The sequence below is a fragment of the Crocuta crocuta genome, unplaced genomic scaffold (genome assembly GCF_008692635.1).
Source record: "Crocuta crocuta isolate KB4526 unplaced genomic scaffold, BGI_CrCroc_1.0 scaffold163, whole genome shotgun sequence".
Classification (NCBI taxonomy): domain Eukaryota; kingdom Metazoa; phylum Chordata; class Mammalia; order Carnivora; family Hyaenidae; genus Crocuta; species Crocuta crocuta.
This window is the reverse complement of record NW_027529533.1, coordinates 2,346,819-2,360,496: the sequence shown is the minus strand read 5'-3', so window position 1 is coordinate 2,360,496 and position 13,678 is coordinate 2,346,819. Positions and strand designations below refer to the sequence as shown.

At 35.7% G+C, this 13,678-nt stretch overlaps 1 protein-coding gene across 1 annotated transcript in view; it reads right to left on the bottom strand.

The window, feature by feature from the left end:
• The window catches only part of NEMF (nuclear export mediator factor), a 53,084-nt gene that overhangs the window by 11,193 nt on the left and 28,213 nt on the right, over nucleotides 1–13,678 (bottom strand). The window contains exons 17-22 of the mRNA XM_077761270.1: nucleotides 11,638–11,741; nucleotides 10,033–10,095; nucleotides 3,714–3,826; nucleotides 2,014–2,071; nucleotides 1,510–1,568; nucleotides 1,301–1,421 (exon numbers count right to left, since the gene is read on the bottom strand). Coding sequence (XP_077617396.1) covers nucleotides 1,301–1,421; nucleotides 1,510–1,568; nucleotides 2,014–2,071; nucleotides 3,714–3,826; nucleotides 10,033–10,095; nucleotides 11,638–11,741 — 518 coding nt within the window. The remainder of the gene's footprint in view (nucleotides 1–1,300; nucleotides 1,422–1,509; nucleotides 1,569–2,013; nucleotides 2,072–3,713; nucleotides 3,827–10,032; nucleotides 10,096–11,637; nucleotides 11,742–13,678) is intronic.

Below are 13,678 nucleotides of genomic sequence, written 5' to 3'. Positions count from 1 at the left end.
CACACACACACACACACACACACACACACACACACACACACACACACACACACACACACACAAAGCCTAATCACATCCCCAAAAGGTACTCAGACAAAATAGGATTCTCTTGTATCATGAACTAGTTGGAATAAATGCTCTCCAAGATATATGACCACAATAAATATCTTGGACAATGTAAGCATTTCTACAGTGAACACTTTAACTTGTCTTGGTTAGGTGTTTCCAAAAAGGAGGACAAAAAAAAGTAATTCCATAAATTCTGCTGTTACTGTAATTTGCACGAGAAGTGAAATGAGACAATACATGCAATATAATCGGCACACAGAAGGTATTCATACTTTTGCAAAAGAAACACTGTCTAGTTGTAATATTACCTAGTTGACTCATCTAATAAAAGGAGATGCCATCACCATCTTACAAAGATGGTTGTGAGAATTCAATTAAAATAATGTAAATAAAGAACTTTGTACAGTGTCAGCAACATGGCGAAAATTCAAAAAAATAAAATCTTGTGATACAACAGTAGTCATAAATCAAACAACACAGTAGTCATAAATCAAACAACACGTTATTACTCCTAAAGAGTAATGACCCTAGGAAAAAGAATAACTGTAAAAGAAATACCGAGGGCATACTTTCCCTATTTCCTTCGGGTAGGTGAGTAAATTTATTCCAGCAACCACAGTTGCTCTCTACTTGAAGCAAATGTATTATTAAATCAAGCCAAATCCTCGTATGAGAATATGAGAATATGAACTCATCTCTGTATAATTTCTAATTATTAAATCCAAAAGTAACTGCTCATTCATAAATTCCTGAGTCTATCTCTGATGAACACATTTACACATGACCCATTAAATACTGAAATTTTATTACATATGTTTATATAGAATACTAGTTATGGTTCTACTACTTTATAATTCATTAGAACAAGTATATTTAACATTTCCAAAAACAAAATTAAGTAAAATTGATAGCAAGCGTTTTTTCTGAAATTTCAATTATCCCAAAGGAGATGTGATCTCCTAAGAGTTCAGAAGCAAAACTTGAAAATAGGTAACACTATAAACTACTTTATTAAAATCTGGGTGGCTCAGTTGGTTAAGCATCTGACTTCAGCTCGGGTCATGATCTCATGGTTGGTGGGTTCGAGTCCCTGTGCTGACAGCTAGCTCAGAGCCTGGAGTCTGCTTCGGATTCTGTCTCTCTCTCTCTCTCTCTCTGACCGTCCCCTGCTCACGTTGTCACTCTGTCTCATAAATAAACATTTAAAAAAAAAATTAAATCTGTAAATTACCTAATTGTTCCATTTCTTCTGATATGAGTTCATGTGTGCAACTTGCCAATGTCTCCATGTCTTCATCCTGCACTCTGACTTTTCGTTCACCCCGATGTCTCCAAATACAAGACTCATCTACCTATGGAAATAGTTACTTTTCACTGATAGAACTTTAGGTAGGACTAATGAAAATCAGAAAAAAAATTAACAAAGAAGCTGAAGGGTACCTTAAAAAGGAAACTAAACCCCATCATTAAATATGAGGGAGGAAGGAAATTCTTTTTCCCTATAAGAGATAATAAACATAAATGTTAAAAGTTCATTTTTTCCATTTTATGCTTGCAAATTATCTGACACCAATGGTCACATTTATTTGGTCTTTTCTCTGTCATGAAGGAACATAGAATTTGGCATTATGTATAGGAACAGGAATTCAGAAATTAAAAATATGAATGCTTACTCTCATCTTTGGGTTAGTCAATCCCTGAATAATCTTTTAGAAAAAAGGTCATGTTATATTTTCTTACTCTTATAACTTTATGTGAAAGCACATCCTCTCATCAAGAAAAATATATATGGAGATGACATGACAAACGCTGAATTCGCTAGAGCAGCGCAAAATTTTCCTTACTTCATAATAGATTTCATATATGAAATCAGAATAATTAGTTTCTGTTCTGAAAATATTAGTAATTGTCCTCAAACCTATCTCCATAATCATTACCCATTACCTCGTATCATGAAGCTTCCTGTTGTCAAATATTCTCCAGTTGGTGCTGTTTTAGACACCTGAGGAACACAACACCACATCATACTGTTGTCACACATGTTGACTCACATTTTAAAATTTTCACTCAAGTAAAGTCATATTCAAGTAAACACTGTCTCCTGAAAAGTTTATAATTTAGTAAAAATTCTCAACACTGAAATATCTCTTCAAAGACAAATATACCACTGACAGTAACAAAGAAAAGAAATAACAAAGGATACACTACATCAATAATTTTCAAATGCCGTGGAGTAGAGGCAGAACTTATCCACATATTTACTCTGGGTTGAGATATAATAAGAAAAATAAGAGAAATTTAATAAAACTATATTCACTAAAATAAAACTATATTGGGAATCTGGGTGGCTTGGTTAAGCATTTGGCTCAGGTCATGATCTTGCTGTTTGTGAGCTCAAGGTCCCCACTGGGCTCTGTAGTAACAACTCAGAGCCTGGAGCCCGTTTCAGATTCTCTTTCTCTGCCCCTCCCCTTCTTGCGCTCACGCACTCTCTTTCTCTCAAAAGTAAATAAACATTAAAAAAATTTTTAAACTGTATTTATTAAATAAAGTCCTTTCCTGAGATACTGTTTTGGGGGTAGTAAAATAACCTTTCATTTTAGGAAATAAAATGATGTATTTAAAAACTATATATTATCTGTGAAACCCCCAAATCTGAGAGTACCTTTGTCATAGTTACTGGAAGGATTAAAAGCACACTCATTTCACCCTTAAAAAACCTATTCAATAAAACAATTAAAACCACTTTTATAACAGTACTGAGGCAGAAAATATAATCTCAGATATTAATTTCCTGAAAACACAGTATCATAGCATAGCAGAAAATAATGAATATAAATAGAAGATGAACCTAAGGGAAGATAATAGTACTAAACTCTTTATCTTGCTGTATAGCTTTAAGACCTTGTAATCTATCATTATCGACTGTAATTACTGAAAATGTGAAACAGCAACAAGAAGTCAAATATGAAGTGAAGTGTCATCAAGTAATAGCAATAACCACAAAGAAGGACGATTACTAAAGCTGAATGAATTAAAAAACACTGGATATACCTATTTTTCAGGAAAGGCCAAAGAGAGATCAGAAAATTCCGACAAAGAGGACACTCTTCATCTAGTATAACTGCATAAATCACTCTCTCTTCTTTCAGGTGTCTGCTCAAACCTTACTTTCCTTTGGGGAGCCTGGGTGTCTCAGTCAGTTAAGTGTCTGACTTCAGCTCAGGTCATGATCTCATGGTTTGTGGGTTCAAGCCCCAGGTCGGGCCCTGTGCTGACAGCTCAGAGCCTGGACCCTGCTTCGGATTCTGTGTCTCCCTCTCTCTCTGCCCCTCCCCCATTCATGCTCTGTTTCTGTCTCAATAATAAATAAATATAAAAAAATTAAAAACAAAACAAAAAAAACCCTTACTTTCCTAGAAAGGCCTTCCCTGACACTTTATTCAAAATGGTAGCCCATATTGCTCTTTAGTGCCTACTCTGCTTTCAAGAAAAAATGTTACAACACTTGTTATTGGACATTATGTATTCTTCTCCACCACCAAAATGTCACCTCAATTAAAGTAGGTACTTTGCCTTGTTGACTTCTAAACCCTCGATATTTGGTACACAATAGCTCTTAATAAAGTAAGAGCCCTTATTACCTGATGATGGTACACCCACCAAGCACTAGTGATAACTCGTGCATCCCAAGCAGCACTGTAGCAAAGTGCCATTGTGCCAGCTTCAGTCAAGGTCCGAGGGGGAATGGGTTCTCCTGTAATAAGAACAACACAATGCTTCAGCACTCAAGTATAGAGTTTCTACAGAGCAAGATCTGATAATAACATGCAGCATGACAGATATGATCCTCTTATTACATGTTAAATACTGATATCACATTTTAATTTCAGTATTACACGAAGTTACAATTTTTATTAACAATATATTTACAACATCACTCACCATCAGGGAAATGCAAATCAAAAACCAAAATGAACTATCACCTCACACCTGCCAGAATGGCTAAACCCTTGTGTACTGTTGGTGGGAATGTAAACTGGTGCAGCTACTGTGGAAAAAAGTAGGAACGTTGTTCAAAAAATTAAAAACACAACTACCATACGATCCAGTAACTGCACTGTGTATTTACCCAAAGAAAACACTAATTCGAAAGGATATATGACACCCCTATTTTATCTCAGCATTATTTACAGCAAATTATGGAAGCAACCCAAGTGTCCACCAATCGATGAATAAAGAAGATGTGGTGTATACACACACACACACACACACAATGAAATATTATGCGGCCATAAACAAGAATAAAATCTTGCCATTTGCAACAACAAAGGTGATCTCGAGAGTACAATGCTAAGTGAAATAAGCCAGAGAAAGACAAGTACCATATAATTTTACTCACATGTGGAATCTGAGAAACAAATGAACAAAGGAAAAAAAAAAAAGAGTCCATCCAAAAAACAAACTCTTAACTTCTTAACTAAAGAGAATAGATGATTATCAGAGGGGAGGTGGGTGGTGGGATGGGTGAAATAGGTGAAGGGGATTAAGAGTACACATTTATCTTAATGAGCATTGAGCAATACACAGAATTGTCTAATCACTATTATATACCTGAAACTTACAGAAAATTGTATATTAACTATACTGGCATATTTTAGGCCAGATAAAAATAATATCTACAAAAATATATTTACAAGGCAGGGTTTTTAAAAATCTTTTTTAAAAAAATATTTATTTATTTTTGGGAAAGCACAAGTGGGTGAGGGGCAAAGAGAGGGGGACAGAGGATGCAAGAGGGCTCTGTGCTGACAGGCTGACCGCAGTGAGCCTGATGTGGGGCTCGAACTCACAAACAGTGAGATCATGACCTGAGTTGAAGTCAGACACTCAACTGACTGAGCCACTCAGGTACCCCACAAAGCAGGTTTTTAAATGGTCTAAGTAGATGAAACAAATCAGAGAAGAAATGCCTTCTCACTTATATTAATAACTTCATTCCAGAAAGAATAATCTAGAAAAGTCCAGTCAAAGTTTGAATTCTTCCAGAATTACTACAGATCATCTAAATTGTCAAAATGAAGAGCATATTAATAATATATCCCCGATATATTTGAAATTTAAGATTTCAAATACTTTTTAATTGGGATATAATTCATGTACCATAAAATTTACCCTTTTAAAGTATATAATCCAGTGGGTTGTAATATATTCATAAAGCTACATCACCATTACCACTAATTCCAGAACATTTTCATTATCCCCCATAGAAATCTTATGTCCATAAATAGGCTTTCTCTATTTTCACAGTCCCTGACAATTTTTAATACACTTTGTCTCTATGGATTTGCCAATATCAGAATTTCATATCAATGGAATCATATGTGTCTGACTTCTCACCTAGCTTAATGTTTTCAAGGCACATCCCTATTACAGCAATTATTACTTCATCTCTTTTAAAGACTGAATAATATTCCATTATATGGATACACAACATCTTGTTTATTCATCAACTGATGAACATATGGGTTGTTTCCACTTATTGGCTATTATAAATAATGCTGTTAAGAATATGTGCAAACAAGTTAGTGTGGTCGGTTTGTCTATATACCTAGGAGTGGAACTGCTGGGTGACAAATTCTATGGTCGACTTTTTTTTTCTTTTAAACATTTATTCATTTTGAGAGAGCGTGAGCGGGGGAGGAGCAGAGAGACACAGAATCTGAAGCAGGCTCCAGTCTCCAAGCTGTCAGCACAGAGCCCAATGAGGGCTCAAACTCATTGACTGTGAGATCATGACCTGAGCTGAATTCAGATGCTTAACCGACTGAGCCACCCAGGCGTCCCCTATCGTCAACTTTTTGAGGAACTATCAAAGTCTATTCTATAGCAGCTATGTCATTTTCCATTCCCATCAGCAGCATATAAGGATTCCAATCTCTACATCCTTACCCACAAGTGTTTTGTCTATTTTTTCATGACAACTATTCTACTGGGTGTGAAGCTGTATCTCTTTGTGGTCTTGATTTGCATTTCCCTGATGATGTGGGAAATCTGAGGATCTTATGTGCTGCTATCTGGCCATTCGTTTATCTTCGGAGAAGTATCTTTTTGAATCCTTTGTCATTAAAAAATTTTTTCTTCCTTTCCGTTGTTGAGTCTTAAGAGTTCTTTGGATACTGGTCCTTTAGCAGGTAAATGATTTGCTAGTATTTTCTCTGATTCTGTGGGTGGCCTTTTCACTTTTTTTTTAATGTTTTATTTTTGAGACAGAGCATGAGTGGGGGAGGGGCAGAGAGAGAGGGACACACAGAATCTGAAGTTGGCTCTACGCTCTAAGCTGTCAGCACAAAGACCAACATGAGGCTTAAACCTACAAACCGTAAGATCACAACCTGAGGTGAAGTCCAGCACTTAAGAGAATGAGCCACCCAGGCGCTCCGTCTTTTCATTTTTTTTGATAGCATCCTTTGAATTAGGCTTTTCATTTTGATTTGTCTAATTTATCTGTTTTTCTTTGGTTACTTATGCTTTTGATATCTTATCTAAGAAATGACTTCCTGATTCCTTATGAGATTTATGCCTTATTCTAACAGTTTTTATAGTTTTAGCTTTTAAGTCTTTGATGCATTTAATTTTGTAAGTGGTATGAAGGAAGGGTCTAACTTTATTTTTCTGTACATGGCTATTAGTAGTCCAAGCACCATTTTTTAAAAACATTTTTCTATCCCTAGGGAATGGCTTTCATATCCTTGTTCAAAGTCAACAGACTATAAATGAAGACTCTCAATTCTCTTCAATGATCTATCTGTTCTTCCTCATACACCTTGCTGTCTTTATTACTGTTGCTTTGCAAAATGTTTTGAAATCAAGAGGTTGGAGTCCTCCAATTTTGTTCTTTATTTTCAAAAATGATTTGGCTGACCTGGGTCCTTTGTATTTTCAAGTGAATTTTAGGATCAACTCATCCATCACTGCATATAAAAAAAAAAAAAAAGGCACCTGGAATTGTGAGAGATTACATCAGATCTGTAGACTAATATGGGAAGTACTGCCATCAGAAAAATATTAAGATTTCCAATCCATAAACACTAAAAGTCTTTCCATTTATTTAAGTCTTCTTTAATTTTTCAATGATGTTTTATAGTTTGGAGTGTATGTCTTTTTCTTTTTGGTAAATTTATTCCTAAGTATTTTATTCTTTTTAATGCTATTACAAATGGATGTTTTATTAGTTTACTTTAGTACTGTTCATTGTGAGTGCATAGAAATACAATTAATTTTTATATATTGACATTGTATCCTGAACATTGCTAAAGTTATTAACTGATAAATTTTGGTGGATTTCTTGAGGTTGTAAATATATAAGATCATGTCATCTGAAAATGGAGATAGTTTTACTTGGTCTTTACCAATGTGGATATTTTTTATTTCTTTTTATTGCCTAACAGTCCACTTAGAACATTCATACAAGGTTGGATACAAGTGACAAGAACAGGGGCATCTGGGTGGCTCAGTCAGTTAAGCCTCTGACTTTACCTCAGGTCATGGTTCAGGTCATCTCATGGTTCTTGAGTTTGAGCCCTCTCTGTGCTGACAGCTCAGAGCCTGGAGCCTGCTTCAGATTCTGTATCTCCTCTCTCTCTGCCCCTCCCCTGCTCATGCTCTGTCTCTCAAAAATAAATATTAAATGGAGCACCTAGGTGGCTCAACTGGTTAAGTGTCCAACTTTGGCTCAGGTCATGATCTCATGGTCCGTGGGTTCGAGCCCTGTATAGGGCTCTGTGCTGACAACTCAGAGCCTGGAGCCTGCTTCCAATTCTGTGTCTCCTCTCTCTGCCTCTCCCTCACTCGCACTCTATCTCACTGTGTCTCTCAAAAATAAATAAATGTAAAAAAAATTTTTTTAATAAATAAGCATCAAAAGATTATTTTTAAAAATTAAAAAAAAAGTGACAAGAACAGTCATGTTTATCTTGTCCTATATGTTAAGGGGAAAATTTTCAGTCTATCACTATTAAGTATGATGTTAGCTATGTGTTTTTCATAAATATTCTTCACCAAGTTGAGGTGTTCCCTTATATTCCAAGTTTGTTGAGTGTTTCTATCACAAATACATGTTGGATTATTACTGACAGCCTTTTCTGCATCAATTGAGATGATCACGTGGTTTTTGTCCTTCACTCTATTAATACACTGTATTACATTAATTTTCATACATTAAATCAACCATTCCTGGGATAAACCCCATTTTGTCATGGTGTACAATTCTTTTAATATGCTGCTGGATTCAGTTTTCTAATATTTTGTTGAGAAATTTTGTGTCTGTTCATAAGCAACATTGGTCTGTAGTTTTCAATTCCTGTGATGTCTTTTTCTGATTTTGTAATGAGGGTAATACTGGGCTTACAGAATGAGTTAGGAAGTTTTTCCGTCTATTTTTTGAGTTTGTGAAGGACTGCTGTTCAACATTCTTTAAGTTTGGTAGAATTCATCAGTGAAGCTACCTGGGCCTGAACAGGTGTTTTGTTTTTGTTTTTTTAATTTTTTAAATTACTATTTCAATCTCTTTACTTGTTATAGGTTTGTTTTGATTTTCTATTCCTCCTTGAGTCAGTTTAGCTAGTTTATATCTTTCTAGGACTGCGCCCATCTCATCCAGGTTATCTAATTTGTTGACCTACAACTGTAGGTAGCATGCACTCACAATCCTTTTCCCCTTCAGCAAATATAGCTTGTCAAGTTATTTAATAAATGCTCCAGATACAGACTATAGATGTGACTAATGTTTATCACTGTGAAACGTTCCTTCTTCATTTAAAGAAGCCAATTAGAGTATTAAATTCTGCTGTCTTACTGCACATCTGCCACACAGAATACTACACAAGTATTTCTAAAATGGTATTTTATAAGAAGAAGCTAGTGTACTTTTTCTTTTAATCCTTTTGATTTCTGCAAAGTTGGCAGTAATTTTCCCTCTTGTGTTCCTAATTTTAGGAACTTGAATCTTCTCTTAATTTTTTGGTCAGTCCAGTAAAAGTTTTATTAATTTTGTCGACCTTTGTTAAAGAACCAACTTTGGTTTCACTGATCTTCTCTATTGTTCTTCTATTGTTTCATTTATTTCCACTCTAATCTTTATTAATTCTTTCCTTTCCTTACTATGGCTTCTTTGCCTTTCTTTTTCTAGATCTTACTGTTACAGTTTTCAAATATTTTGTTACTGATTTCAAATATTTCCTCTTTTTATAAACATTTATAAACATTACAGCTAAAACTTCTAAGCACTGCTTTAAGTGCATGTCATATCATTTTGATATATTGTGTTTCATTTCACTCAACTCAAAGTATTTTCTAACACACCCCTGTGATCTTCTCTTTGACACTGGTTATTTATGACTGTGTTGTTTAATTTCAACACATCTGTGATTTTTCCTAATTTTCTTCTAGTAGTGATTTCTAATTTCACTCCATTTATGGTCAGAAATGACCACACTTCGTATGATTTTAGTAGTTTTAATTTATTAAGACTTGTCTTCTAGACTATCATATGGTCTAGTCTGCAGAACATACCAGGTGCACTTGAGAAGTAGTCTACTGTTGTTAGGTGAGGATATCAGAGATATGTATTAGGTCTAGTTAACTTAAAGAATTGTTCACATCTTCTGTTTCCTTGCCAATCTTATACCTAGTTATTATATCTATGACTGAAAGTTAGGTGTTAAAGTGGTGAACTATTATTGTTGAACTATTTCTTCCTTTGATTCTGTCAGATTTTGCCTTAAGGGTATTCTAGGGCTGTTGTTGGGTGCACACATTTTTATAATAGTTACATCTTATTGATGAATTGACCCTTTTATCATAATAAAGTGTCCTTCACCTCTATTAACAAATGTTGTCTTATATTAAAATATTTTTAAAAAAAGGAACTAAAGTTTTGAATAATAAAGGGAAATATATTACCTGTTGGATTCTTAATTACACAGCTAGTAGCTCCATGAAGATCAGCATGTACATAAATGTCCCCTTAAAGATAAATGAGAAATAATACTTTAAGTCTGTTTCTTTTTCCTTTTTGTTTTTTTAAAATGGGTTTAATGGGTTCAAAATCCAAAGGGTGCTAAGAAGGCATGCAAAATCCGTTTCCCACCCCTAGGAGATCTCTCATAGTCCTCCTTATAGGAAACAGCAATACTAATATGACAGTTACTAAAATGGTCAGTTCCTCTCCCCCTGCTAGCCACACCTCTGTGCTCTGTGACCCTGAAGCTTCTCCCATTAAGTGGAGTCATTTCTCAGTCCCTGGAATCTGGACCTTCCCCATAATCTGCCTTAGCCAGAGTATAGCAGCTGTGATGAAGTGTCAATTCTCAACCTAGGCCTTAATAGGCCTTGTGTGCATCCTCTCTTTTTTTCCGACACTTGCTGAGTTACCATGTAAGCAAGTCTAGGCTAGCTTGCTGGAGAGTGAGAGAGGAGTCATCTGGCAAATGTAAAGGTTCTGAGGACCACGGATATTTGACATGTATGAAGAGAAGTCAGGAGGCCAGACTAAGGGAAGAGTGGTAAGAAATGAAATTGGAAAAGAAGCCAGGAGCCTTGTAAGCCACAATGAGGACTTTGAGTTATATGCTAAGTGTGCACTACCAATGAATAAACAAATGTACAAACAAATGCATGAGTGAGTTCTTTTTTTTTTTTTTAAAGTGAAAAGGAAAGTGCTACCAATGAATAAACACATGAACACATAAATGCTGGAGTGAGATCTTTCCTTTTTAAGGGAAGAGCAAAGTGCTACCAATGAATAAACAAATGAACACATAAATGCAGGAGTGAGAGCTTTCCTTTTTTTTTTTTTAAGGGCAAAGCAAAGTTCCTAACAGATAAAATGAGCAGCCATTGCTTGCCATGGCGGTTTGTCTGGGATCTGAAACTCAAAGAGAAAAACTCATACTGCCCCAACACAGGCTCAGCTCACAGTAAACAAAACTACCGAAGTCAGAGGCCAAGCCCTGAGAACTAGAGAATAACATGATCCCTGTTGCTTTCTTTCCTGGTCTGGGATCTTCAGTGGGTATCAGATTAGCTCTGATTACTGATTTCTGATACCCACACTGAATGTTCAGCCACAGCAAGGTGGTGGTTACCAGCAAACAAAAATAAAAGAGAAGACTTACATCACAGGGCTTAAATCCTGTTTCTAAATATGGGGGGAAAGTTACAAACTTTAGCACTAAAAAATAAGCCCTTAAAAATTTGATCTACACTAATTTTGGAGGACTGAAAGCTATTGTGTTATAATGTAGAAGAGAATCAAAGTCCAATACTGCAGATTAGCTCACCACTACTACTACAGGAATACTCCCTTAAAATGAGAATTAAGTGTCAAAGCACATATTCTACAAACCATAAACCACCAAGATAAAACTCCTTCTACAAACTAAACCTGTCATAGGTGTAGAAGATGAAAGTCTACTTCTAATATTGAGATAATTGATCCGATTGTTTAAGAGAATATTCTTTAAAATTTTAATCTTGCCTAAAAATATTTTTTTTAATCTTACCTACCTGTTGTCAAGTATCTTTTCACAATTATTTCATTCTGTTGCTGATCTCTTCCACCTATAATTAAATAGTTCTCTGAGCTAATGAACCATAGAAATTTCTCAAACCTACCAAATTGAAAAGAAAAAAAGTTAACATTGTTTTGCTTTATAATCACCTGAATCCACATCCTTTCTGAAAACAAACAAAATTCCATGATGCTATTCTACCTTGCATGTTAAAACAACCTGATAATTTAATTTCTTAAACCATCAAACTGAGTTTTATTGAAATCTTGTCATACAAATTGGCCAAGGATATTCTTATGATAGTCTTAGGAGCAATTAAATTCTATGTTTCAAAATAATATATTCTCTCCTATCTCTCTCATACAGACCCTTCTCAGACTCAAGGATAACATAACAATGAATTGCCCAAAGCAAAAGCATACAACGTCACATGGTCGCTAGGTTTAGTTTTCTTTCAGTGGGGCACTGGCTAACTTCTGAGAGCACAAGTAATAAAGAAAAGTTTTCCTATTCTGTCCTGAATCAACTGAATACTTACATATATGATATTCTTTCTACTTTGTAGAGCAAATTGCCTTTAGAAGTATAAAACTAACTTTTCTCAAGAGACAAAGTAATTTGGTTTTCATGATTAATACATACCATCATGATAAAAAGAGCTTATGTTTGTATGATATTTAGAAAATGACAAAATAGGGGCGCCTGGGTGGCTTAGTCGGTTAAGCGTCCGACTTTCGCTTAGGTCATGATCTCGCGGTTCGTGGGTTCGGGCCCCGCGTCGGGCTCTGTGCTGACTGCCAGCTCAGAGCCTGGAGCCTGTTTCAGTCTGTGACTCCCTCTCTCTGACCCTCCCCTGCTCATGCTGTCTTTCTCTCTCTCTCTCTCCTAGAAATAAATAAAAACATTAAAAAAAAAAAAGAAAATGACAAAATAGAGATGAGAGAAATATTTCCTATATTACATATGACTATTTCTTTAGGACTTAATCTTCAATTTTAAAACTTCTGGTTAAAATTGATAGATTAAACACAGGCATTAAATTAAACTCCCTTGTATCTCCCAAAATATAATAGCACAACTATTGTGTTCCTATTTTCTAATCTGATTTTTTATTAATACACATACATGGTTCAGAAATTTTTTAAATCAGACAAAAAGGGGGATGCCTGGGTGGCTTAGTCGGTTAACTGTCCGACTTTGGCTCAGGTCATGATCTCATGGTTCATGAGTTCAAGCCCTGCCTCTGGCTCTGTGCTGACAGCTGAGAGCCTGGAGCCTGCTTCTTCCGATTCAGTCTCTCCCTCTCTCTCTCTGCCCCTCTCCCGCTCATGGTGTCTCTCTCTTTTTATCTCTTAAAAATAAACTTAAAAAAAATAAAATAAATAAATCAGACAAAAATGTACAGTGAGATCCTGCGTCCCCTTTCAGTTCCCATTACCACTATCAAATAGAAGTCCATTCTTATTAGCTTTCTGTGTATCCCTCTCCAGAGTTTCTTTATACACATAAAAGCTAAAATAGAATGCTTACACTAAACCTTTTCTTTTAGACCCAACACACACTATTCTGCAAACTGCTTTTTTTTTCACTTAAAAATGTCGTCTTGGGGCACCTGGCTGGCTCAGTCAGTAGAGCATGGGACTCAATCTCACGGTTGTGGGTTCGAGTCCCACACTGGGTACAGACATTACTTAAAAATAAAATCTTAAAAAAAAAAAAAAAAGGCATGTTGGTTGCTGAATGGATATACTATATTTATTTAAGAACTCCTCTATTGATGGTAAAGAGATTTCTAAAACAACATACAAAGCGAAAACAGTAGGGCGCCTGGGTGGCTCAGTCGGTTCAGCGTCAGACCCTTGGTTTCACGTCAGGTCATGATCTCATGCATGGTTCGTTGAGTTTGAGCTCTGCACTAGGCTTTGAGCTCACCGCAAGGTGCCTGCTTGGGATTCTCTCCCCCTCTCTCTCTGCCACTGCCCCCATCCCTCCCTCCCTCTCAAAATAAATAAACTTAAAAAAAAAAAAAGACAGCA